Genomic DNA, 27,888 nt, shown 5'->3' with positions numbered 1-27,888 from the left:
AGATGCCATGCTGGCGCCTTTCAGTGCTTCTACTTATGCTCTGCAGCTTCTCGCAGACTGCTGTCGCGGGTACGTGAATAACATACAAAAATCTTTTAGCCATTTTGCGCGAAACTAAGCCGGCTAGCAGTTTTGATACAAATATCTATATTACTTAATTGCCGTGATTTTTTTCCTTATAGCCTATTCGTTTCAGACAATCACTGTTATTTTTAAGTTCGCTTCTCTTGTTTATGGGCCGTAAATTTTGTGTAGATGCCTCATTAAAGACATATGTAAGACCCCAAGTTTGTGATCTGGGTAGTTTAGTGCCTGTAAGCCTAAGGTTTCAGTGCATAGAAAGGCGTTTAGGTGTCTGAAGTGTTGCTACCCCTGCTCACACCACCATGTGTATCTTGTATGTCTGCCTGAATGGCATATATTCGTGACACCTAGTCCTCGCAGTTCACATGTTGCTTTGTTACGGCGTACCACAGAACATGGGCCCATACTCGCAAAAACGTCTCGCCCTAAAAATTTTCTTAAGAGAATACTTGAGCCAATCACGATGTGGGACATACCATTAGCGAAGCCGGCTGACCAATGGGAAAACGCACTTACAAAGGAGAAGCTTTGTGAATTCGGCTCCTGATTTGGTTTTGTTGCTCCTGGACTTACACATGTGTGCAGCCCGGCGTCTAAACCGTTTCGTGCGCCACTTCGAGCCCCTGTCGTACGAGCCACGAACGGTGCACCGCGGCCACGTACGCGTCCGGCGATCACTTGGCGGAAGCCAACCGCAGCAGCAGCAGCAGCAGCAGCAGAACCGCCACGTCTACGTCCGCTTCCAGGGCTTTAATAGGCAAGGCTCCAAGTGTTCTTTTACTGCACAGAATTGGAACATACATAGCGTTATTCTCGTGGTTCATCTCGATCAATTCAAGCAACATACATGTCACCGGGTCCGCTGTCCGTATTCTAATGCGTCTATCTTAGACACCAATTAGACACCATTGGTCCTTTGTCATATGTTGCACCTAATTTCCTCGGTCATGGAAATATCGGCCTAGTGTGTTGGCTTATGCAAGGAAATATGTAAGTCAAGCAAACATGGAAATAATATGCAATGCATAGAATAACAGAGTGCTGAGCTAGTTGATAAGTATTCATTCTAAAAAGACAGGGCATGCAAACACGGACACAAGAAAGAAGTCAGGACACCACAAACGCCGTTTGTGGTGTCCTGACTTATTTCTTGTGTCCGTCTTTGCACGCCCTGTCTTTTTAGAAGGAATATATGCAATGCACCCAGCTGTTTGCTAAATTTGGTTTATGACCTGAAACGGCACTCGGGCTTTGTGAAGTAGTGTTATCATTGCACTGTTGCATTGGCAGCCCTGAGGCTTATAATGGCTTCGCATCTGCGCACAGACTAATTCCATTTTTTTGCCTAGAAAGAAACACGAGTGGATGGAAATTAAGGAAAACCGCAAAATGACATCGAATCATCTTTCAAGTCGCAAACGCTAAGCAACTGATCAGTCTCAGTGCCAGAGTTCACTCAAGTAATTTTTAAAGAAACACTACGCACAGATATATAGAAGCATTTCACAAAGATTTGCGCTTGTTCCTTTATTTGTGGTTGCTATTTTGTAGCAACGTACCCCTGGCAGTATAAGCGATGGACCCTCTTATAAAACTATCTAATGAATATAATAGCCATTTTCGCATGAAATTATAAGGTAGGCATGACATAGGATGAAAAAGAAAATCACAGGGTCCCGCATGCATTCACCTACGACGACTCGAAGGCGAAAGCCATGTTCTTCTTCTTCTCAGTCGATGTGTTGATCCTGCTTCGCCACCCACCGAAAGCTTTCCGCACCTAATGCAGTTTCTCGCTGCCTCCAGGACCGGCCTGCCGCTCGACGCCGACGCCGGTCAATTTTCATGTTTCATGAGGCATCTAAGGCTTTCCCCTCAATAAATTTGTGACTGCATAGATGACGTCACTAAGGGAATCAAATGCCGCAGATATTTAAGTAAGACGCGGCTCTGTGGGTGGAGCTCAACTTTATTTATTATTTTTTTTTAGGTTGTAACCAAGGGGGAATAACAATCACACTATCTCCCGCTAAAGGGGACCATGAGGCGATGCGAAGCAGCGTTTCGGCATGTCGAGCCCGCGTTTCAGAGGGGGAGAGGGGAAGTGGAGAGGGGAGGGGAGAGGTTATTAGAGCAGCTACAGGGGCTAGTTGGTGTTGCATCTTGGAAATTCGCGCTTTTTTATCGTACGAGGACGGACTGAGTACACACACAAACACAGAGCGCAGTGTACTCAGTCCGTCCTCGTACGATAAAAAAGCGCGAATTTCCAAGATCCAAGAGGGGAGAGGGGTAGTGGAAAGGATGTGTGTGGAGAGGGTTAGCGCATGCGCAGTAAGGGTGGTCACGCAGCACACCACCACCAACACCACCGGTTTGAACCCCGACATAAGATGCTTCGCATCTAAAAGAAATTGCTGGAGTGGAAGCTCGCAACTTCCCAGGAGCAAGCCTGAAAACAGCGTTTGCCTATGGTTTATTTTAAAAACACAGCCTTTTTGAGTGATGCACGATTAGAGATAGTGTTCCTGTCCTGCTAACCTAAATGCTAGGTTATTTTTAAAGGTCACTGTTCCCGACAAAAGTGTTTTATCGTGATGGGTATTAGTAACGTTACCTCGAATAAAATTTGTCGAGACCTTTATAATTCTTAAGCGAACCAGTAACATAACAAGACACGCGCGAGGATAATCGCTAGCTTTTTTTCGCTTTGAGCTAAAGTTTTATCGTGCCTATGGTAAGATGGCGGAGTTCTGGCTTCACTTTCGGGACGGAATTTCCAGGATCGAAGTCATTGCAAGCTTTGCGCACCTGACCTGCTTTCTCGCTGCCTCCGTGATCGGCTCACTTTTTACCAAACGACAGCGTCGTGTGATGAAGTTAGCATGACGTCATGATGATGTCACAATTTTTGGCGACTGTGGCGCCATGATGACGTCATCACGTGATGATGATGATAATCTTTTGCATCACTCGTGTTGACGACGCCGACGCGGGACGCCGACGCCGCCAACGATCAATGTTTCCGTTTGATGAGGCATTTAAGGCTTTCGCCTTTAAAAATGTACGGTTTTGGCCCATGTGATCCCACTTGCTCAAAAACGTGTTCGGCATCAAATCTCTGCGAGCATGTAATTATTCTACGCGTCGATGATCCTTCTTTTTGCAGCAATCATGGTCTTTTATCAGGCAGTTTACACCTTTGCAGGTTGTTCCACCTGAAGTTGAGACCGGACACGACCGTATTCGACAAGGACCTCGTCGTTGAAACTACAAAGTTCGGCATAGTGAAACCGAACATCGATCACATCTACAGCGGTCAAGTCGTCGGTAAAGTATTCCGCCTGTGTATATATCGCTCACAATCACTGTCGCGGGCTCGTTCTTCTCACAATATGTTCACATTAGTAAATGCGAGGTAACTAGCGTTACCACAAGAGCTGAATTTAAAAACCGAGTATGTGGGCGCTACGTTTCATTTTATACCTTTGTTCCTTGTGTTAGCGTCGTGTTTTACTATACAGTGCACCATATATCCATAATGCTTGCGCTAAATAAAAAGGGTTTTCATGTCTATTTTCTTCATAGTGACTACTCGTTATATGGCATTTGAACGTGAAGGCTCACTTGTTACTACATCTTGTTATGCATATGTACGATGCCTAATGATCGTTGTGTATAAAACCTTTCATATAAGCGTTGTGTATAAATCCCTTGGTGTTAAATATACCTTGCGAACGCTGTACTGCCATGTAAGGGACCCTGTGCCTTCGTGTACAGCGTTTTACCCACGTGCCCCTTAAGTTCTTTTTGTTCCTGGTCAATAAAATTAATTTAATGAATGCATCATTCATTAACTGCTTGTTTGGTTGGTCGGCTGGCTTACTTTTATAATAATTTATTTATTTTTATTTCTTTATAGCTTCGATATCCTGCTTTACATCTCTAGAGGATTTCTCAAACTGAACTCGGAAAACGTTTCTTTCTTACGATGACCGAAAATCGATCCAAAAAAATCCCGGTTCACCTCGTACGAAAGGTCTTGCGTTAATACGAATGCCGATGACGACACGCAAAGCTCGGTCGCTTACTTCGCCTTGCAGGCGACCCCTCCAGTCGGGTATACGGTGGCCTGCACAACGGCGTCTTCGAGGGCTCTATCCAGTCCCGCTGGGGTCGCTTCTACGTCGAAGGGGCGCACAAGTTCTTCGCTCGACGGACGCCTTTCCATTCGGTGATGTACGCCGCCGAAGATGCCGGTATCCCCCACAAGGGCTGGTGTGGCGTCAACAGCGAGACTACGCGATGGATGCAGCAGCTGGCCGTAGCCTCAGAACGGGCGCGGAAACCCGAATCCAAGGTGTGTACTAGCGTAGCCGGGGTGGCGGGGGGGTTTGGGGGGGAGGGGGGAGGGGGGGAGGTTCAACCTTCTTCGAAATTTTTCAATATTGCATGCGTATATATACACACGCGCACATATAAGCGCACACGCGAATATGAAGAAAGGACGGTAGAACCGCACCCCCCTCCCCAAGAAAAGTTTCTGGCTACGCCCTTGAAGGCGTAGGCTACTTAAAGGAGTACAGACATGTATTTTTTTTTTACTTATCGTGCATTTTGCGTTAAATGAAAGCTCGGCGCCTTTCACACCCTGAGTAGCTTTAGGACATTGAGCAGTCTAAACGAATCTTAATGTTATCGATCTTTTAGTGCGTCTCTCCTTCTGTGGTGCCCTGTTTCTCGATTTGCGCATTTAGCAATAGTGGAATCTCGTTGATAAGTTTTCACGGAAACCAGAAAATAAAACGTATTATGCAAAAATCGTATCAACCGAAGATTTTAAAAAAATGAGTCACATGTGCATACTTCATCAGCAACTTACTTTTATTGAGCAACATTGAAGTAGCTGGTCACTTTGCAATGCACTTTCTTCTTTTCGACGTCTAGGAGTAAATTCTTCTGGAAAGCAATAAAATAAGCTGCACTTTGATCCCTCAGCTCTGCATTCGCGACGAAACTACGAAGTGCGTCCAAGTGCGTCGCTTACTGTCAAACATGTCCTCATCATCGTTGAACTCATCACATCATTCGACGCAGCGGCCGTGCCTGGCTGCGATCTTTCGCCGCAAAACCGACGCTGCTGCGGCATCAGGGGTTTTGCAACGTGCAGATCGTGGATCGGTGGAACGCGGTTTCAGCTAGTGTACCGAAGAATAAACGTAGGATTTCTAGATATATCGGTCATGATCCACTTTCGCGGTCCTATTATCCAATCTTGGGCAAAAATGTTATCGTATTAAACGCGTGAAAATGCATTATTTCTTAGGGACGTTGCCCGGGAATAAAAAGAAAAACGTATTAGGCCGAAATACGTATTATGCAGAATCGTATGAACGAGATTCCACTGTAATCTATTCCTTGTGACTTATAATAAAATTGATTGATTGATTGATTGATTGATTGATTGATTGATTGATTGATTGATTGATTGATTGATTGATTGATTGATTGATTGATTGATTGATTGATTGATTGATTGATTGATTGATTGATTGATTGATAGTCGCATTCTTCGAGGGCAAAACGCCACGGCAGCGACCACCTAGAGCACTGGATCGGCCGGCGTCCCCTGGAGCAACAAGAGCAGCCCGAGGACTTCTACTACGACGTAGACGTAGACGGAAAGCAAGCGGGGAAAGATGGCACCGACCGGAGGCGCGCGAAGGGCGCCAGCCGGCCTCGGCGAACGTACCGCGTCTGCGGGCTGTACGTCCAGATCGACCACCTGCTGTACCGCCATTTCGCCCAGATCGACAACGACGCTGTGCGCACGCGCGAGCGCCTTTCGACCCTCATCGCGGGTCACACGGCCCGAGCGTCCGACATCTATCGGCACACGGACTTCTACGGCGTCGAGGACGTCAGGTTCAGCGTGCACAAGATCAAGGTGTGTCAATGCGTGTGGCTGTGGCCTACTACTGTTAGGCACGAGATTGCCCATTAGAATGCCAGCAAAGGCGGACGCATTTCTATTGAGACTAACTGTAAAAGCACTCGCGCGCTTACAATTAGGTGCAGGTGAGAACAGAGGTTGTTAAAGACCAATACGAAGCCCTTCTCCACGGCGATCCTAATTGAGCAATGTGTAGCTTCAGGTCTTTGAACTCCATCACACTCGCAGTTCTTATGAAGCATGGACACGCAAGATTTGAACCATGCGAACAATGTCAGCCGACGGCACGTAGTGATTCTCGTGGATGTTACTTTGCACGTCCCGCACACTCGGGCAGGTGCTTCCCGATGACGTGCGAAGTAGGACAACAAAGGGAGCTCAGTGGCTGGCGATCGACCATTCCCTTCTCTAATGTGAACGCATAGGGACGCCACGTTGCTGCGTGTCAGCGTCGGCATGTCCCCGAAAGTTGTATAGTTTATTACAGCTTAGCTGTTAGTAAGCGCTACATAAAGCGCTCGACGTTCTGATGGCGCTCCTCTTTTCAAGGGGATGCGAACTTTCCTGCTCACTAGATGGCTTTCCGAGAAAAAAAAGAGGGTTCCTCAAATCCGGCTTGCGTAATATTGTTTTCACTTCCAACAGGAATACCGTCCAGCGGGACGTGACCAGACAAACTACTGACGTCGTTGATATTGCGTACCAAGCGCAGCAGCTTGTGTGCCTCAAAGCGGTACGTTTTTTTTTTTGCGCAGATCAACGATACTTCCAATTGCCCCAGCAAAAAGAACCCATTCTGTCTGGACAAAATGGACCCAACCTTGTTCCTGCTGACGACGGCCAAGTCCGCCAACTTCGACGAGTACTGCCTCGCGTACACGTGGACCTACCGCGACTTCGAATCTGGCGTTCTCGGCCTCGCCTACGTGGGGAACTCGACGAGTGAGTTATGCCTTCCATCAAAGTAAACGCTGCTTTGCGACGTGATGAGGTTTTTTTTCTTTGTTCGCCGGAGCACGTTCGTCTTGTTATTGCGTCTTGTGTTAGCAAACGAGGTTTTAAGAACAAGGACAAGGTGAACACCCCCCCCCCCCCCCCGAAAAATTTAGGCGCAACCAACTTGAATGTTGTGTGTGAGTTCGCGAAAGCACGTGAATCATTGGAATGGGGCTGAATTGAGACGCTGTCGCTCTTATAACAGCGCATAACCAACATTATTATAGCCAAGACTTACTATTATTAACCCAACACAAGCCATCATGTAGCGAGCCTACGCCATGGCAGTATAAAGCCTGTACCGGCCAATATCAGCGAGTAGTGGTCAATACTATCCCGTACTTCAGCAGCATTAGTCATCATAAAGCCGGGAGCAAACTATACTTCCCAGTGTAGCTTTCGTTCATTCCTCTCTCCCTTGGAGTACTAATGGATGCTGGCAATACGCGATTAAATGCGGTATTGAGAGGCACAACAATTTTTTTTATTCGCTAAGGTATACACCCCCTTATATGAAGCATAAAACGTACGCATACACGACACACTCGACCGGTTTTCGGTTGCCCAGTTCAGTCGAAGCCAGCGCTGCCTGTCGTCCATGTGCCTTCCCTTTGTCCTTGTCCTTAGCGATACTCCCCCCTGGAAATTAATAACTAGCCGATGTTTTCACGTCAATGAGGTTGCTACTAGAGTGCATAAGACTTCATAGAGGTGAAGGCGTAGATATCCTCTTATCATATCCTAGAAATAGTCGCATCGAAAAATTGGCCGCGTATCTGCGTGCTTCGCTGCAAATGTCGTCTAAAGACGATAGAAGAGGCGGTGCGTGAGATATGGACGCCATCTGGCAATACGTCGGGAAACATGAGTGCTGTGTTGTGGGCTCGTAGTCCCGGCGCAGCAGCAGGCGAAGACCGGCGGTGACCAACGCGACCGGCGGGGACGCCAGCCAGCCCGAACACGCGGTTTGGCGCAAAGCGCCGATGCAGAAGAAACGTCCGCACTCAACGAGTACTCTCCACACACTCTTTTATTTACACGTCGCCTGGGTAAAACAGGAATGCCAGAGCGGAGCCCCATGGCATTCGTACAGTGCAATACAGAACCGAAACCGAAACACAACAATGAGCTCGTGCAGAGGGCACGGAGGAAAGCAAGTTTCAGCGCAGTCGCATTTTCAGCGCAGCTTAAGAAACTAGGGTCTTTAGAATTACGTATGTATGCATTTTATATTAAAGGAACACACCACCTAATACTTACCTGGTTATGTTGCGCCTCAGATATGCGAAATGATTCCTTTTTGATCGACAATGTACGCAAGTATGAACCTAGTCAGCCGTTCAAGATGGCTGGCCCTTGGGCAAGTGGTTCAACTTTGGCCGAGTGGCTGAATCGAGTGACGTGCCGACAAACAGAAAGACAGAAAGACAGACCAAAATTTCTCTGTTTAAGTATCCCAAGAAAGACTATCGTCTTTAATAAACCAGACAGCCCCCACTGTGTACCTCACTGAAGATTTTGCGCTGGACATGCAAGTCTACATTGCTACACATCTACTGTGTTGCACAACTGTAATATCAATGCTCACGGTTCTGCGAGTTCTTATGCTGTCAATGACCTTTCGCCTTTCCGTGTCTTCTTTTTCCTTTCTTTTTTCTTTTTGTTCTTTAAGAGAGGGGCACAGTTGCATGATGGGCAAACCTGTACTGTTTGCTACTTATTGTACCTGCAAAACTGACCTACGACAAAGAGACTGATTACTTACGGATACTGAATTGCGGTCTCCGTTTTCCACTTGCTTATCCCCACTAATTCCAACGTATTACTTTTGGTCAGCTAAATTTAACGCTTCAAGGTTCGAGTTTTAAGACCTAGATACTAGACGAAAGCCCACTGTGTTGATCTTGCAGCGCTGGATAGAGCTTCTAGTCGTTGGATAGAGAATAAAGGGAAGCACAAATTAGGTAACTAACATAGTAGTTATTTTTACTCAATAAGAACTGTTGACCGTATTGAGGCATTTTCAAGTAGCTGTGCGATCTATTAGAAGGCTACTTTTCATGACAAGATATAAGCTTCAACGAGTGAGTGAGTGAGTGAGTGAGTGAGTGAGTGAGTGAGTGAGTGAGTGAGTGAGTGAGTGAGTGAGTGAGTGAGTGAGTGAGTGAGTGAGTGAGTGAGTGAGTGAGTGAGTGAGTGAGTGAGTGAGTGAGTGAGTGAGTGAGTGAGTGAGTGAGTGAGTGAGTGAGTGAGTGAGTGAGTGAGTGAGTGAGTGAGTGAGTGAGTGAGTGAGTGAGTGAGTGGTGTGTGTGTGTGTGTGTGTGTGTGTGTGTGTGTGTGTGTGTGTGTGTGTGTGTGTGTGTGTGTGTGTGTGTGTGTGTGTGTGTGTGTGTGCGCGTGCGTGCGTGCGTGCGTGTGTGTTTGCGTGCATGCGTGTTTGCGTGCGTGCGTGCGTGGTGTGACAATACACCAGCCAGAAAGCGTACCATGTCGCGACATGCAGCCAACACCCTGGGCGTCTGCGACAAGAACAGACTGTCAGCGGAGGATCCGAGCCAACCCCAGCGCGGTCTGACGCGCTTGAGCTTGAATACTGGCATGGTCACGTTTGTCAACTACAACGCTTATGTGGCCCAGGCGGTCAGCGAGATCACCTTCTGCCATGAGATGGGCCACAACTTCGGATCGCCCGTGAGTACGCACGTCACTCGATCGCCAAACGCAGGACGTCAGGCTGTAGCTGGGCTCCTGCGTCTCACAATCCCTAGCGTGATATTCCAAACTTCACTCCAACTCCACCACCCAGTAGGGCCTGAATAATAAGAGACGTGAATGCGCAATGGTTCGCACTTCAATAAACTTTTCTTAATTGCTTGCAGCAGTTGTTTACTAAGCGACATTCTTCAATGTGTCCATTTGTTCTAAAGAATTCGCAGCGATGTCGTCTTCATGTACTCGTAAAATATTGGACAAGGACCATGCGTGGAAGATTGTCAAATTCGTGCGACAGCTGTTGCTGTAGATTAGCTTTGATAAACTGCTTGAAGCATTTTCCAAGTCGCTATGAGATTTCTTATACTCTAAGAAAATGAGTCATTTGACTCTTTTTTGCCACGTATATAGCTCTCAAATGTATAACACTTTTTAATGAGACACGTTAACACTCTTGTCAAAACAATGGCTCCAGCGACAACCCTTGTTCAAAGATTTTTCATCTCTTCAATCTTTCCCTGAGACAGGGATCGCGCCTTGTAAACGTATATTGCTTTTGCGCTAGCCCACTAAGAGCAGCGTTTTTAGAGGTTTCGTGCGCCGGAAGTTGTTTTGGCACCAGAAACACGTTATAAACGCCATATTTTAAACGCCATTTATTGTTACATAAGAGAGGTGGCCACGTATATTTGCGTAGAACGCGTAAAACAAGTTATAGACGCCATCTTTTAGACGTTATTTGTCGTTACACGAGAGAGGTGACCATGTGTGTCTTTGTATTCTGCGCAGCACGACACACCGGATGGTAGCCCTTGCGCTCCGGGAGATGGAAAGGGAGGCAACTACATCATGTACTCCCACGCGAGTTACAGCCGGAAACCCAACAACCGCTTGTTTTCCATCTGTAGCAGGGGCAACATATCTGAAGTCATCAAGCCCATGGTCGAGGGCAAGTCGCCCCGCGAGAATTGCTTCCAAGGCAAGCTTGTGTCACCCAAACGCCTTAACGCACACGAACTTTCTTGGAGGGACACTGAAGAAAAAAACGATCTCTTTTCTAGTTTTAATAATACCGGTGTCACACGGTACACTGCTGGTCTCGATTAAGTCCGATCGAGATCAAATTTCTCAACTCTGATTGGATCCATTGTGAACCTTCCGTAAAGCATACAATCACGACTAAGAAATTCAATCCGGATTGCACGTGATCACGATCAAAGTGCTCTTGTGTCACCAGTATAAATTACAGTATCACAATACAGAACGCATCACTCCTCCATCGAACAGTCGCTCGAGAATCGAGAGAACACGGGAAAAAAACATGGCTGATCCCTCCGTCATAGGAATCGGTATAACACGAAAGTGCAACGTGTCTTCACAGAAGTAGTGCTTATTGTCAGGGGCGTAGCCAGAAATTTTTTTCGGGGGGGGGGGGGGGGTTCAACCATAGTTTATGTACGTTCTTGCGTGCGTTTGTATGTGTGCGTGCATATATAAGCAAGCAAAACTGAAAAATTTCGGGGGGGTTTGAACCCCCCAACCCCCCCCCCCCTTGGCTACGCCCCTGCTTATTGTGTAGTGATATATGAGAGCTTGTACAATGTCTATTCGTGTTTGGCGGCTATAGCGCCTTCCTTTTCCCTTCTTATAATTATAACATATTATAGCGAAACTACCCACAAGGTGCTCAACAATGCAGCTTATACCTCCTTACATCAGTGGAATCTGTAAGCCGAATCACTGCACAGCGTTATATGTACCGAATACTGCTAACAACCTGGCACGCCTTTTCATGATTGCTCCGAGTTACACAAGACACTCATAAAAGCGCTCTCCTGGCTGCCAATCTTTTTCAATTGATCTCTGATGTCACGTGTACAGAAACTGATTATACAAATTCTCGCGAACCTATGCAGAGGAGAGCGGGCCACTCTGCGGCAACGGCATTGTCGAGGCTGCGGAGCAATGCGACTGCGGCTACACCGAAGCCGATTGCCTCGAGCCGTGCTGCTACGCACGCCGCAACAGTGTCAATGCTCCGGGATGCACGCTCAAGCCCGGCAAACAGTGCAGGTGAGAGGTAACGTCGAAATGGCCCACTCAAGGTTAACATAGACATATTGGGCTGAAGCTTTCCACAGTTTACGGGTCTACAGCGCCATAACACAACACCCAGCGGACTATGGAAGGAAAATGGGAGGGACGCGGCGCACATTCATCGTGACATTTCGGATCGATTAGCACAACGGAAAGAGTTTCCAGTGTCTGAAGGCTTCCGTATGCGCATGCTTCGCATGACACGGACGCGTTTATGGTTTGAATAAGAAGCGTGAACATCGCTACACTTGAAATTGTTCGTGTTATGGTCGCACGAGCGACGAAGCACATAGGTTGTTGGCATGTGGAAGGCAATGTGATTTTGTTCGCGTCCTTACAACGGCTGGAGTCGACGACCCTGGTGTGATAAGGCCATTAGTCATGATAGAACAAAAAATTACATTATCTCCCGCTAAAGGCGACCATGAGGCGATACGAAGGCTGAGCACTTGCACGATCGCGTTCCGTTGGCGTTCGTTGGGCATGCTACCGACCTCGCGTCGTGGAACGCGAAGAGGAACACTACGCGCGTAGTGTCTTCCCTCTAGCCTGGCCGTCAATTCTCACAGGACGAGCGGGGAACGCGGTCGACAGGCGCGCGAGAGGGAGGGAGCGTAGGAGAGGAGACGGGGAGAGGACGAGCATGCGCTGGCACTTATCGCGGCGTTGCGCAGGAGAGAATTTCGGCATGTCGAACCCGCGTTTCACAGGAGTGGAGAGGGGGAGGGGAGAGGGGGAGAGGAGAGGGGGAAAGGAGGAGGCGAGGCAGAGATGGGTAAGGGGAGCGGGTAATTGGAGAGTGGGGAGAGGGGGAGGGTAGGGGAGGTGTGTGGAGAGGGATTGTGCATGGCAGTAAGGGTGGTCACGCCGCACACCACCACCACCACCACCACCGGTTTGAACTCCGCTATAAGATGCTTCGCATCAAAAGCTTGAGCTTACCATCTTTTTTTTTCGCTAATGGGATTTTCTTCGTGCAGCCCTACGGCCGGGCCCTGTTGCGACAAGGATTGCAAGCTGATGCCGACGACAACCGTGTGCTCGCCCGAGACGGAGTGCCGCGAGAAGGCCTTGTGCACGTATCCTCTTTGTGAACTGGCGCCGCATAAAGGCTCGTTCCCACCTGCGACTAGCACTGGTCGCGCAACCAAGGTAGTCGCAAAGCGGCTGGCCGCAAACGGTAGCAAGTGGCCGCTTTGGCTCAGTCGCTCGCTGCCCGATTTTTCAGCCGCACGACCGCAGTCGCAACCCTCTGAACCAATCAGATGCGCAGGAACAGAACGTGAGCTTGTTTTACTGGGCGAAGGCCATGCGAGCAGACGTGGATTCTGTGTGGCGATGGGTATAGGTCGCATGCAGGTATGTACTACATCGGTCGCCTTGAGTCGCCTTTTGGTCGCGCGACCAGTGCTAGTCGCAGATGTGAACGAGCCTTAAGGTCATTCATGTGCTACCCCATTTAGCTTACAGGATGTGATGTAACACCCGCTTTGACAATTCAGCGGCTGGAGTACCGCGCTGCTGAACATGAGTACGCTGGTTCGACTTGGTTCGACTCACACAGCGACCGCATTTCGATTCGGGTCAAATGCAGAAACCACCATGTACATCTATTCAGGCGCACGTTAAAGAACTTCAAAAGATTAAAATGAATCGGGAGTCTCCCAATGCGGCGTGCCTCATAATCGTATCGTACTGCTCGCACGCGAACTCTCAGAATTCAATCTTTTTTTTAAGTAGCTTATTACATAGCAAATTTTGCCGAACTAACAATGTGTATCATGTACTATCAGCATCGATTGAAGCGTGAAGGGAAAATAGCTGATTAAAACGTTTGTTACGGCACATTTCATAAGAGCTATTTTTGATAGACCAGCCGCCTTCGTTGAATATGTGTCCAGCAACAGGATTGGTTATTTTTATTTCCCCTACGAACAGTTCTAGCATAAAATATTCCTGCCCCGCCACGGTGGTCTAGTGGTTATGGCGTTCGACTGCTGACCCGAAGGTCGCGGGATCGAATCCCGGCCACGGCGGCTGCATTTTCGATGGAGGCGAAAATGTTTGAGGCCCGTGTACTTAGATTTAGGTGCACGTTAAAGAACCCCAGGTGGTCGAAATTTCCGGAGCCCTCCATTACGGCGTCTCTCATAATCATATCGTGGTTTTGGGACGTTAACCCCAGATATTATTATGATAAGATATTCCTAAGGCGAAAGCCTTAAGTGCCTCATCAGACGCTGTCCTCGGAAAACGCGGCATGCGGTACAAAAGCTCATGTGAGCTTACTAAAAAATCACAGTAAGAATGCGGGTTTGCGCCGGAATCGAACAAAGTCATTCTGCTTAGCAGTCAAGTATTCTGCCACAGAGCCACGCCAGTGCATAAAACCGCGTTGGGAAAAAACCCTATGCAGTCGTCATGTCGGGCAAGCAGTCGCGTTAACAGATGTAATACTGCGTGTCAGAAGCGTAGAATCGTACCAGACGTGACACGTCACACGATGTGAATTGCGTAACGAGTGGATAGTTTTGCCAACCCTTAGAAAGGACAGAGAGTATCGCATCTGTTTTCCGCGCGCCGCCGCCGACGCGATTGGCTTACTCGCATCACGTGACCTCTCGCCGCCATATCCCTTTCAAGCGCTTTGGGTGCAGGCGCGTAAGGCGCGTACAATGCAGAGCGCGCCCGGACATTTAGCAGTACCACGGTCCCAAGAAGTACTTCGTCGCTTTTTTAAACGCGTCTTGCAGATGCCAGAGAGTAGCTCACCCGTAACCGAACGTTGCTGGTGAGCTACTCCGGGAATTCCGCATATTTTTGCATTCCGTGTGGGAAACATTAACGTGAAAGAGCGTCGTTGTACGTGGCTGCATAGTTGGCCGCGGAAGGAATTCGCCCCCCTCGAAGAACACTCCTTCTGCAGTGAACTACACAAACTTTGCTAGAAAAGCTCTCATGCAACAGGATACTTCACATTTTCGGTTCGCTATGTTCAGCGATATTGAAAACTACATACACATCTTTCTATTTGCTCGGCTGTTCATATTTCGATCTGTTGAACAGATTGTGCATGCATTTCGGGTTATAAGCGTGTCACGCACGAGAGCGAAATCGAAGACTTATTAAAATAATAACTGTTTACTGTATACCTTGAAGGCAATTGTCACATGATCATTTGCCAGTGCGCAAAACTGAAGCGTGGAACTCTGTTGATAAACTTGGTATAAGGCAATGTTATTAAGCGTATTTTATTTTTTTCAAAAAAGAATGTTGGTAATGCTGCATTGCGCCTAGCGTACCCTTACAATACTGTTTAGTGGGTGAGAAATGGTTACAGCAAAAAAAAAAGAGAAAAATTGGCTTATCCTCTCACCCATTGAGGGAATCGATTTCATGCGAGCTCTAGATCTATATACATACTGTGTTGCAGTAGCATCCGCGTTAAAGCTTTTCGGGATGTGCTATTTCTGATCAAAATAACATAAATCACTGCACCGAGGAAGTTTTAACAAGAGTGCATTACGAAAAAAAAGTTGAAATTAAAAGCAGTGCAGAAACCGAACCCCAGCCGTTTACGCGCTGGCAACGCCAAAAAAAAAAAAAAGAAAAAACTTTGTCGGAACACAGCAAAATATTTGCAAATGCACTGCAACGTTGGGAATAACAAGGAGACAAAAAATAGGAAATGAAACAATTGAGTAGTGACGTCAATCATTTTTGATGGCCTATTTTCTACGTATCTGCTAGGAAATGACAACGCATTCGCAAAATAAGATGCACCTTACCTACCACACGCCGATTCGCCCATGCGTTCGGCTGCTGGCGTTCCGAACCGAGGCAAATACTTCACGCACAACTTCCACTTACCGTACACACACCACTTCTATTACAGATAACACCCAGCTGAACAGCAAGCATGGTGCGCAAGTAAGGTATGCGTCAGCGATCAGTCGAAGGACGCAATGCTGAATGTTCTCGATGTTCAATAATGTTCTCGAATGCGCTATGAAGTGAACCTGAACACCGACTGCAAAGCTTGCGCAAACAGTCAACATTCACCAAGTGTCGAAGTAAATGGCATCTCGCACGGTCATTACGCTAATGCAACTATGTCTACAGCTACGGACCTTGCGAACACACCCGGCCGTGAAACGAAAAGAGACCGATGAAGCCACGAAGAGAGTTCGCGAGCACATGGCAACATTCGCCGTACGTTTCATTAGCTACACCGCTTACCGCGCAGTCAATTCAGACTGTCGATGACTCGAAATCACTTCTGATATCCTTTTGAAGAAACACACACACATATATTGCAGTTATGCCGAGTGTAACACGGCATCGAGGCGAAAAGATCGGTCACTTCTCAGAACACGCTACCAACGCGCCGGACGGTCCGGAAGGGAAATGGCCGCCGCCGCTCAATGTTGCCCGCGTGCAGCCTACCTTTGCGGTACTCTGAAATTTTCCAGTGACTCTATTTAAGGACGCTGGCCTTGAAAACGAGGCACGCTCTACAAAAACTCACGTGACCTGTCAAGCTCACGTGACCTCTCGCCACCATGACGATGGCGATGGTGACATTCCTCTTCTAGTTGTCTTTGGCGAATGCGTAAGGGACCCAGTGAGTTTTCTTTTTGTTTTTTTTTTTCATTAACATGTACTCTAGAGTGAGACATATATATTGCTCTGTACATTTCGCAGTCTAAATTACGCTCCCGTTAGGGATTCGACTGCGCGTGGAGACGGGATGAGCGAGCTCGTTTGTAAGTAAAAGCTCGTTCATTCGACACCCGTTAGTTCACAAAATCGGATAATTCGGACGCGTTTTCTGGTCCCGGCAAGCCTATGTATTGTTCAGTGGCGTCAAACTCTCCTTTCTTCGGTCATATTTTGCCCCAATCCGGTTCATTCGGACGATTCTCGGAGCGCGCCGAGCGCGAAGGAGCGAAAATGGCGTTGCGGACAACCGAAATGAGGCGGCGCAGTCTACGACGCCATCGTCATCAGTGCGAGCCGTACAGTAACTCGGTTAGTTTCGGGTTAGCGCTTTTCTGGTTAGTTAGCACAGGGAGGTCTTGAGCCGCGGCCACATTGTGAACAAAGTCGCGATTGGCAAAAATTGCGGCTTTTACACTGCTAAGTACGGGATTTATGTAATCATCAAGCAAATGGAAGTGTATTGACGTGCAGACATTTGTTTATTATTTTTTGATACTTTCGATCATTTGGAATTTGGTTAATTCGGTCGTTTCTGCCGGTCGCGTGACATCCGAATTAACGAGCTTTTACTGTATTTATATAGTTGTCCACATTTGATCGTATGCCAACAATATACGTCCATATTGTTAGCGGGGTACATGTTATTAACTCTCGAGAACGCGGTTTCAAGTGCCTGTGCACGTTTTCAGCAATGTCGTAGATGGTACCGAGTTGAGCAGAGAAGCTAGCCCTCGATAAAGCACGTATTGCTCCAAGCCTTGACATCACCCGCAGAAGCAACAACGCCAGCTGTCCGGTTGGGAAGCCCAAGGGCAACAACACCGTCTGCCACAAGGGTTCCCAAGTGTGCATCAGCGGCGAGTGCGCCGGCTCCGTCTGTCTCAAGTACGGCTTGAAGGGCTGCACCCTCGTCGGATCGCAATACAACCTCGACCAGAAGTGCTTGGTGGCGTGCAAGGGAGAAGACGGTATGCCTGTATATATATTGTGCTAAGTGACGTTCAGAGTGTTGACATGACATCACAGGCCCCGAACCCCCCCCCCCCCCCCCCGCCGCTTTTCTTGCGATGGCAACTACGAGGAAACTTCAAGCGAAAACTTGACCGTGTCCCCGTGGTGGTCTGTTAAGAGATCAAGTGCGAAAAGATCTCATCGCTCCCCGCAGGTGACACGCCGTGGAACCGAGAGAAAGCATTCGGGCGTAGCATTACGCTGACTTAGCTTGAACGCGCATGGAGCTGAAGCTACATAACAAAACTAGAGAAAAAGACAGGCATTTAGTGCGCCTTTTATCCGTGCATCTCGCTGCTCATGTCATTCTGACGTTGTCGCGTAAACATTGATGGAGCTTTTCTTTTCTTTTTTAACTGTTCACTTATTGCCAGGACGCGGGTTTGGCCAAGAACAGGGTTCGTGGCCGTGTCTCCGAGTTTTTCGCCGGCTTTGTTGTCTGGCAGTCTTGATGATTTCACCCATTTGGGGGGTCCACCCGCTACGCCTTAGGGTATGTGGGGTAAACTGTACGGTGGGAACCTAACGGATGGCGCGGTAGCTTTCTGTGCGTTTTTGCTTTAGTTTAGATCGTTATTCTTTAATCGGACGGCTGTCGTCGAGTTCAAACTCGGTGAAGACCACCCGAGATTGAGTGTTCGTGTTTGAATTCATGTCGCCCGGTTGGGTTTGTACAACGGGGACTTACAATTGTTCCATTCTGTTTGGTCTCTGGCGTGGTGCCGGGACGCTTCAGGAGGGGCAAAAAGGGAGTCGCGCCGGAGGCACCAAGGGAGCAGTTTGCAGCGAGTGCTGCTCAGATTTGTCAGAAAATTATGTAGTGTACAAGTGTGTTAAACGTACAATTAGGGAAGCTTGAGGCAAATTAATCAAATTATTAAAATGTCAGTGGATCTGTTGTGTGTTCGTGTTATTTCTCCGGCGGTGAACAAGTAGCGACAAGAACTCTACGCTATTAACGTCATTACACGCAGTTGGTCCCGTGTGAGCGAAACACACAGCTAAAGCGATATAACAAAAATAGAGAAAGTGAGGCATTTCGTGTTTCCTTTAACCGTGCACGACGCTGCTCGTGTCATCATAATCACGTCATATTATCCCGTTTGAGCAGTACATCCAAATCAGGCGCAATATATTTTGCTCGCTCGGTCACCATTAACAGCATTAACAACATTAACAAAGATCAAGCGAGTTGGAGCAAGCGACAAAACGTCATGATACTATGCTCTCCCATTTCCACCTGCTGCGTCATGACGTTATTATGTGAACGTGTTCTCGTAAACGAAAACGAAACTGCTTTAATAAAAAGTGTTTCACGGTGCTCGCGATTTTTCGTAGTTTTGCTTTCGTCATGCATCATTGAGGGTGCGAGCGCTGCTCCAGCACTGGCAGAACTAGTATTGACCTCTCAAAAATTGGTCAAGTTTGTACGAATTTATAAAAGGAAAAAAAGATCACGCGAAAGACTTGAGAGTAGAAAAAACGCAACACAGGCGCGGGAGTTTTGTATTTCTGCTCTCCAGTCTGTCCTTGCTTCGCGCTCCGCTTTGTACGGCATCGTTTTTAAACGCAGAACTAAGACCAGCACGTGATATTGAAATCGGACATTCGTGGTCGTCCCCCGCGGCAGTGATTTCAAGTGGGTTTTTGAACATACTTTAATTTTGCTTGATGAGAGCAGTTTGCGCTAATTGGCATTTGTTCGGACCAGCTACATCGGGTCTGGTTTGTTGCCCGTATTGAACGTTTTGCGTTATGTGGCTGCGCACATCGAAATCCACAGTCATAAAGGAGCTACCCACTTATTCACTAATCTAGCTGCACTGCCAGTAATCGAGCTGCAAATGACATCCGCAGGAAAGTGCAGGGAGGCGTGCGAGCACCCCAAAATGAAGGCGTACTGCGGCGTCAAGATGGTGCCGGGAGCCGTCTGCGACGGCACCCGCGGTTATTGCGACGTCTTCCAGAAGTGTCGCCGCTCCGACGAGCAGGGACCGCTGACGAGACTGGAGCAGGCGCTCTTCGGTGGCAAGACCTACAATACCGTCACGGGCTACATCGCTGTGAGTGAAACCGCGTGTAAACTTCGACCCGCATTCGTTAGAAACTCAATTGATAGATTGTCGTAAGACTGAAATTCGTCAGCCAATCCACTTTCGGGACATATTGTTAGCCAAGGCGACCGGGGAATAGCAAGGAACATTTACAAACGAGATATCGGATTCGCGCTGTTTATATTCCCATAGTCTCCGAAGTCGACTTATCGCTGTCGTTGAAATTTCAAAGAATGTTGTCGTCGAAGCTTTCTAATTGCGGCAGTATACATGAGCACTCCAGTTCGCTTCGAGCCACCCTTATCACGCCGACGTCGCGTTTCGGGCATCGAAGTGCAATTAGATCCTATCGTCTCCCGCGCGTCGTTCGCTGTGGGCGCGCGGAAAGCGCGCCAATATCGGAGATGACGTGATCACAAGCGCGCTACACGGGAAGCAGGTGATGGCGCTTCTCCTTTAAGACAAGCCTATAGAAGACTGTGAAAGAGCGCGGCACGGGCAGAGTAAGAGAACAAAGGACTAGTCCCGCGTTTTGTAGTCTTGATAGTTCCAACCAGCCCCAATCAACACGCTGTTAAAGACCCATTCACACTCGCGACTATAGAACCGATAGCGCGATCAACTTGGTCGCAGAAGCGACCGGACTCATTTGATCGAAATGGCCGATTTGGTAGAACGGCGACTGCTTTGGTTCACTCGCTCGCTACTCGATTTTAAGGTCGCGCGACTGCAGTATCAAACCTCTGCAGGTGCGTGGGAACAAGATCCGTGGCAGTTACACTGCGAGCAGACCTTAATCCGGTGTGGCGACAGGCATTTGGTCGCATAAGCTGGTGTGAACATCGGTCGCCTCGGGTCACTCTTTGGTTTCCAGTCGCAAATGGTCACGCGACTGGTGCTATAGTTGCGAGTGTGAATGAGCCATAAGACCAGCCGTTGCTGCTGGCTATCCGTGCGGCTGAGCCAATACGCGACCCGTATATGACCTTGGAGGTCATGTGCAGCGGTTGCAAAGGCAAGGGCAATTCGAGATGGCCATTAAGCTAATATTTGAGGTAGAGCAATCTCGAGATTTTAGAAGGCGCATTGAAGCGAGAGAAAGTACGAGAGCGTCGTCGTCTTGCTGTAAGTCGGCGCTCTTCATCTGCGGCCTGCGTTGTAACAGTGAGCGCGCGTTTGTCATTCAGTGACGCATTTCGATAAAGGCGAAATGCAAACACCCGTGTGCTTTTGAAAAAAATAAGTGGCAAGGAGGAGACAGCGTCTGTAGGCAGGGTAGCGAACGCGTGGAAAAAGAAAGCATTGTCTCGCCCTCAAACTCGGAATGGTTTAGGGGCCCTTTAAAAAACCACCATTCGCCATGTCACAGTTTTTCGCTTCCTTACCTACATCCACGTTCATCGTGCGCAGGCGCACCCATTCCTGTCGGTGGTGTACTTCCTGATATTCGTGGCATTCATGGTGCTGTTCTTCCGGTGCTTCTCGGTTCACACGCCGAGCAACAACCCGCACAAGCCGAGCAGAAAGTTCAGGGAGACTCTGCGGAACCCAAAGAGTTTCTTTGTAAGTAAAACTTGGGCGACCTTATGATGGGTCACGGCGAGCACACCGGGACAGTACCGTCAACGTATAGTTACCATCACCTGCATGGCTGGGACACTGTGATAATACCTACAGACAACGCAATTTGACGCTTTTATTTAAGTTGCAAGGTTGCTCCATGCCCGAGTCATTGTCTTATAATGGTGCTGAAATGTCACAGGTGGTCGTAGAAACAGCGCGACCTCTTGCAAGGGAACGCTAGCAGCTGCAGAAGCCAGGGCAACCCGTCTCTTTATTACCAGTTTCCGAAAGTTAATTGCTGGCAGCGGGCAACGGGCAACGGGACATACCCCACTGTCCAACGAGACGGAATGTACAACGAGACTGAATGTCCAATGGGTCACGTGACCGGCGAGACTGAATGTCCAACGAGACGGAATGTCCAACCGAGACGGAATGTCCATCGAGACTGAATGTCCAACGAGACTGAATGTCCAACCGAGACGGAATGTCCAACGAGACGGAATGTCCAACGAGACGGAATGTACAACCGAGACGGAATGTCCAACGAGACTGAATGTCCAACGAGACGGAATGTCCAATTTAGAAGAGATAAACGTGCCCTCGTTTGAAATTTCTCAGACAACTGATTAATTGGGTTAAGATAGCCCAACGGAACATCGCATTTTTTTGTGTGTTTTGCAAATATTGACTCTCTGTCGCGTCGGGCGTCGTATTTTTGTTTCCGTATTCGCTTTACTGCATTTATCATAATTTCAAGTTTTGTTAGTTTTATTTCTATTTTGTATTTTCAGTTTTCATATGTATGTTGAATACGTTACTTTATTGCTTTATTTTGTTTGTTTGCATACTTTGCTGTTCCTGTTTATCTTTGTCATAAATCGGACATCACAGCCCCTTAAAAGATTACGAGAGAGGGCGCTCCCTCGTCCACTCTGTGCGGTATCTATTTGCGTTTAATCCCTGAGAGTGTTACCAGCGCCACTCGTAGCTAAGGCGGCGAGTGTGAAACGCTATTTTTGCCAGAAAGCGTCACGAGGCAGGACGAAGCCCTTGACAACAACACATAGCATACAGGTTCGAGAGACTCAGTTATTTGTTAGAAAACCAACAGCCAATGAATCCAAATAAAACATTGGGGACATTATTTGTTGTTTTTTTAACTGTGATGTAATGATTATAACCTATATTCAAAGAATCCAATTAGACGAAAAAACACCCTTTCCATCGGTGGGATCCGAACCCGCAACCTTATAATTACGGCGACGATTTGCGCTTGCTAACACTCCCAGGGATCAAGCTCACGTAAATACCCAACAAAGTGGACGAAGGAGCGCCCTCCGTCGTAGCTTAATTGTAAGATCATCAGACGCGTAATGCGAAAGTTGTGGGTTCGAATCCCACCGAAAGAAAGTGTGCTTTTTCGTGCCATTTAAGTCCTTTCAATTTAGGTCGTATTCGTTACACTGCAGGTAAAAACATCAACAAATAACGTACCTATGCTTTCCTTGGCTTGATTGTTGGCTTTCTACGAGCCCCTAGAACAATTCTTCTTTCCTCTTAAAGAATGCGGGTCGAAGAATCTAGGAAGGAAATTTTCCTTTAAAATTAAATTCTTGCGTTTTACGCGCCAGAACCACGAAATGATTATGAAGCATGCTGAGTGTGGGATATCAGTTTTAGTTTTGACTACCTTGATGGAAACATGACATGGCATTTCGGCTACAAGAGAACTGCAGGCTGGTCTAGGAAAGACCATGCCGTTAAATAGGTGGTGTCACCAAATTTTGAGGCTATAAAAAGCCTGCTGTAGGCTTTCTCTGTAAGCAAGGACGCTCAGCACGAAGTGTTGCACGCAGCAAACGTTTAGAATATATTTTAATTCACTTCCAAAGTCTGTATAAAATGCTCATTCTCGCGATCGAGACCCATCGCTAGCGCGACTGACACCGACGTCACTGTGTAGGAAGCGTAAACGAAAGTTTTAGTGACGTCACACGACATTAGAGTGACGTGCAATGAGCGGTGACCTACAGCTCCGCCGCACCGGGCCAGTCAAGAGAGCATCAGGCCATCTGCTGCGAACTGATAATTTTTTCTGAGCTTATTGCCGAAGTAGCCAATCTTGCTCGCGTTTTGCAAAGTGCTTCGCGCGAATAATTTTTCATTACAACACATAGCATACAGGTAATCGTTGGCGACACTAAAACCGTTTTAATATGTTTAAAATCATTTGAGGACTTTTCAGAACCGGCCTGAAGACGAGCTTTTCTATTACTCTTCCAATGACGTCGATATTAGTGCTGTGAAGCTCAAGTGAAAAAAAAAAAACTGGGTCGGGAACAGACTTGTACGCATTACAGTGAAAGAGCGTCAGCGATTACAATTACTTAAAATAAATAAAAAAACTAACGGATTACGGAGAAAAAACTGAAAGCTAATCGATTACTCAACAAGGTGAAGTACCGGGCTATTTAGTTTTGCATAATTGTTAAACTGTGCTAAAGTTACAGGTACATATTTTTAGAGAGGACGCACATAACAAAGGCATGAAAAGCGCAAACTTTCAACTCGATTTGTTGAAAAGGCATCAAGTTATATGAACACGAGCAAACGGGTGCAAAAGGGAGTTCGTTAAATATTTTTTTCTTATTTTTAAATACTTCTTTTTTGCGTCTTGTGTCCTTATTTTATTCCCTCGTGTCTTTGCGCTGTCTCTCTCTCTCTCTCTCTCTCTCTCTATATATATATATATATATATATATATATATATATATATATATATATATATAATATATATATATATATCCCTGCCATTTGCACAAGACTGGGTATCGAGCAGTAAGTATTACGCGTCGTGCGTAATACGCAGTCTCAGCGCCACGACCTATCACGACGAAACGAATTTTCACGCGCGTCGCAAATGTTAGGGCACATTCGGAGAATTTTCACAGCAAATATTGGGATGTGTGGAACGAAAACGGAAAAGTGAAATTTGTGACCGGGACGGAATGTCCAACGAGACGGAATGTCCAACGAGACTGAATGTCCAACCGAGACGGAATGTCCAACGAGACTGTATGTCCAACGAGACTGAATGTCCACCGGAGACGAATGTCCAACCAGGCTGAATGTCCCCTATTGGACATTCCAGTCTCGTTGTACATTCCGTCTCGTTGGACATTCAGGCCGCAAGCGACTGTCCCGTAGCTGCTGACTTATTCCTAAATGCGTAAGTCGCAAAACGGGACATCACACAAGAAGCATTGACATGTCTTGTATGCATATTATTTTGCGTTGTCTCGTTTACTCGGACCACGCTTCTAGTAATCAGTCATTGGAATGAACCACATCGCCCCTCAAGATGTCGTACTCTCCCGTGTCTGCGCCGCAATGCCGCGGAACAGACATGGGAATGCCATTATGTAAGCATTGACACGCCAAGTAAATAGTTAATCGAGTGAGTGCTTTATTGCGGATGTTGCTTCGGTCTTGCCCATTACGCTTTTTTTTGCTTATTTTATCAGAGCATTCTCGTTGTTAATGATATCTTGAGTGGTAGTATAGAAATGCAGCGAAACCACCTGCTATGCCTCTTGCTATGCTATTCATTGAAAAAACGTGTACAGGTCGCTTTCGGGCAACATATTTTCGTGAACCAATCTTGCTCGTTGCAAAGCTCAATAGAATACCACATTTCGTTGTTGAACGCGAGCTGACAAGCTTCAGTTCCCTGGCACGGTGTCAGGGGCCGGAAGGTATATAGAGAACCGCAAATGGTCGAAATTTGTCCGAAGTCCTCCACTATGGCCTCCGGCCCTTTGCCTAATAGACAATAAGTCCCATCAATAACACAATGTCATTGTGTGAGTATAGTGTGGGCACGTGTCTTTGTCGCTTTCTCACATTTCGCTGTGAAGCGGACGTGGTCATGCACTGTCACGGCAATAATGTGTTACATATTACTCGGGTGGTGGATCGCTAACGATTGTGAGCAGAATTCTGCCTCTACCTGCGGTTATCGAAAGTTTTTCTCGTCGCATCAAATTGAATCTGGACAACAAAAGGTAGCTCCTGATTTTACAAAACGGCACGCTCCTTGGACTTCTCGTATCGCTTGCAGATGAAACCATGAAGTTGCACGGCGTGGCTGCCGGGTGCCGTCCCACGTCCATGGACGACTGCCGCACAAATCGCAGACCGGATGAGGCACCCTAGCGCAATTCTGTGGCGCGTCGGCTTTGATCTCGGCTGTGACGCGCCATATAGTAATTCCGCTTGAAAAAAAAACGATGATTCATTTTATTTCATCCTCAAATGCACGTCTGAGGAGCATTAACTTGAGGGGTGTCATAGTTTATTGAAGATATCTCTTGGTGAACACACTCGCGTCTAACTTAGACGTTGCTTAATATTTTTTGTGTACGTTACTATCGAAGCAAACTCTAGTCACCGCAGTTCTCTTATAGGCTGATCTTGGGTAATATGTTTTGGGGAGCCTTGCGCAGTTGCGCAAAGTACCGTGTTTCGTCGGCTAGAACCTAAAGACACCATAGATGCTAGTTTGTAGATTTTTGATGCTGATCGGTTTACGCGCAGACATATAATGCACACAGTTTTAAAAACCTCATTGTACCCTGCTAAACACGTCGTTCTAAGGCCCTAAAGTGTCGCTGTGCTTTCAGGGCACCACTCGCACGACCAGTTATGCGTGCATGCGCGACGGGCGCTGCTTCCTCAAATTTTTGTTTTTACGAGTCTTATCTTACTATTTATTGTTTCGGTCCTATTATGTGCTTGAACCGTTTGTATAATAAACTCTTCTGTCATCAGCGCTGGTGTCATTTGTTTCGTCCAAACTTGTCGATCTGTTTTGTAATGTGGAAGGAAAAAAAAGACCGGCGTTTTGTCAAGCCAATGAAATATTGCATGACAAAAGCTTACAATCGCATTAGGCGTCACACCATGTGAAGTACGTAACAAATACCTATTGCAAAGGGAGAGAGAGCCAGAAATGTTTATTTGCGAAACAGTGTTCCGAGCGATGCCCGGTATCGCCCTAAGGTGGGAGGGCTCCTTAGTCCAGGAACCCTCTTGGCCCTGGCGACGAGTTGTCGCTGGTCTTCCAGGTCCTCGAGGGCGAGCTTGGCCTCCCACGGTTCGGTCAGGTGGTCGTCGTTCGTATTTGGTTCTTGGTTCACCCTTCTCCGTTTGCATATTGTGGTTTGCATGACACGGGCATTCCAGGAGCAAATGTGCCAGGGTGTCAGGTATGCTGCAGAGCGGGCACATGTAGCTATGTTTCATTGGACATAGGCGGTGCATTAATGTTCTATGTGTGTGTTTGTGTTGCTTTGTAGGCGTCTGATGATCACGCTTCTTTAGTCGGTTTTGGATAAGGGCTCAGCCATAATTCATCATCGTCGTTATCAGCGTCAGCCACGGCATCAACGAGGGGCAGTGGTGTCGGTGTACACGTTGCCTCACGCTCGCATAGTGGGTACTTCGCTGCATCGCAAAACGATGAATTGTGGTGTAGTAAGCACTTCGCAATCAGTAGGTGCCCTGAAAGAGTAGACAACGGGTTATAAGGCTTACGCTATGGCTGCGCTGCGTGTTCCGCGCAGGCCTGGCGTGTTACAGCGAAGGCGTATATAACTGGGCTCTTTTAACTCCGCAAACACTTACCTACTCGACATAAAATTGTCATGAACGGCCTTTACCTTCAATTTAAAAAAATAAATGATAAAAGCGGCCGTGACCACCCAGAATAAGCTCAAAAGGGAGCTGGCGGACTGGGCAGCTGCCTGGGCAAATTGGTTCCAAACGGTATCGCGGTGTGCTTCTAAGCTGGGTGGGAGGTCACCTCATTCCAGGAACCCTCTGGCTTTCGCTGACCTATTGGCCCTGGTGACCAGACGTTGTTGCTGGTCCAGGCCCTCTGAGACGAGCTTGGCTTTCCACGTTTCGAGAAGGTCTTTGCTTTCTTGTCTGGCGTTACAGGCATTCGGCGAAGGTGATGTGTCTGTGTGTATATTGCACGGGCACGCGAGGATCAGGTGGGCCAAGGGTCCGTGTCTGTGTCGGCTACAAAATAAGAAATATGAAAATATCGTAACTTGGCTAGTTACGTAGTCAACAATTACCTACTGAAGAGAAAACCCCTAGCAGGTGCCACAGAAATTGGGCAGACCCCTATTCACCGCTGATCCACTAAAAATTAAACAGAAAAAGGTAAATAAATAAATAAATGATAAATAAATACATAACCTGAGCGCTGCACTTCTGGGCCGCGCGAAGTGAGGTGGGATTGCTTCAAGGAACATACGCTAAATCAAAAAATCTTAAATAATTGTATAAATAAATAAATCGATAAATGAAACGTAAATCCATGTGCTGGACAGCTTCGCTGATAACCTACGTTTTCACAGCGGAATTGTTCATGATTCTTTTTTATAGCGAAAGCTGTGGTGAGATCACAACAGCCGTTTCTGGTGCCTACCCATTACAAAGGGCTCCGTCATGATTCTTTATCGTCATCAGCCGCAGCATCAACAAAGTGCACATAATCTCTTACAGATGCGTAGCGGGTACCTCGCTTCTCCGGTAAAGAATACTGGCATAGTGGGTGCCATGTAGTGTACTTGAAGTAGTTGCCCCAAGATAGTTTATAAAGGGCTCCAGAAAGGCCGCTCT

The 27,888-nt window shown here is 47.3% G+C and overlaps 1 protein-coding gene across 1 annotated transcript; it reads left to right on the top strand.

Moving 5' to 3' along the window:
* LOC119394905 (disintegrin and metalloproteinase domain-containing protein 10) lies at positions 1-26,022 on the top strand. Its single transcript, XM_049416015.1, has 12 exons — positions 1-69; positions 670-922; positions 3,293-3,414; positions 4,188-4,444; positions 5,648-6,031; positions 6,793-6,979; positions 11,662-11,818; positions 12,823-12,921; positions 17,339-17,532; positions 19,433-19,638; positions 21,040-21,192; positions 25,316-26,022. Exons 1-12 carry the CDS (start codon positions 3-5, stop codon positions 25,325-25,327), a joined length of 2,091 nt encoding a protein of 696 aa, XP_049271972.1. The 5' UTR covers positions 1-2; the 3' UTR covers positions 25,328-26,022.
* Positions 26,023-27,888: the final 1,866 nt, after the last annotated feature.

Source organism: Rhipicephalus sanguineus, chromosome 5 (genome assembly GCF_013339695.2).
Source record: "Rhipicephalus sanguineus isolate Rsan-2018 chromosome 5, BIME_Rsan_1.4, whole genome shotgun sequence".
NCBI classification, from domain to species: Eukaryota; Metazoa; Arthropoda; class Arachnida; order Ixodida; family Ixodidae; genus Rhipicephalus; species Rhipicephalus sanguineus.
Note: the sequence above shows the minus strand (reverse complement) of the source record. Positions and strands in the feature narration are given on the sequence as shown.

Coding starts and splice junctions, on each gene's coding strand:
- LOC119394905 (XM_049416015.1), top strand. CDS start 3: ATGCCATGCTGGCGCCTTTCAGTGCTTCTACTTATGCTCTGCAGCTTC. Junction 70..669: donor CTCGCAGACTGCTGTCGCGG/GTACGTGAATAA, acceptor ACATGTGTGCAG/CCCGGCGTCTAAACCGTTTC. Junction 11,819..12,822: donor AAGCCCGGCAAACAGTGCAG/GTGAGAGGTAAC, acceptor TTCTTCGTGCAG/CCCTACGGCCGGGCCCTGTT.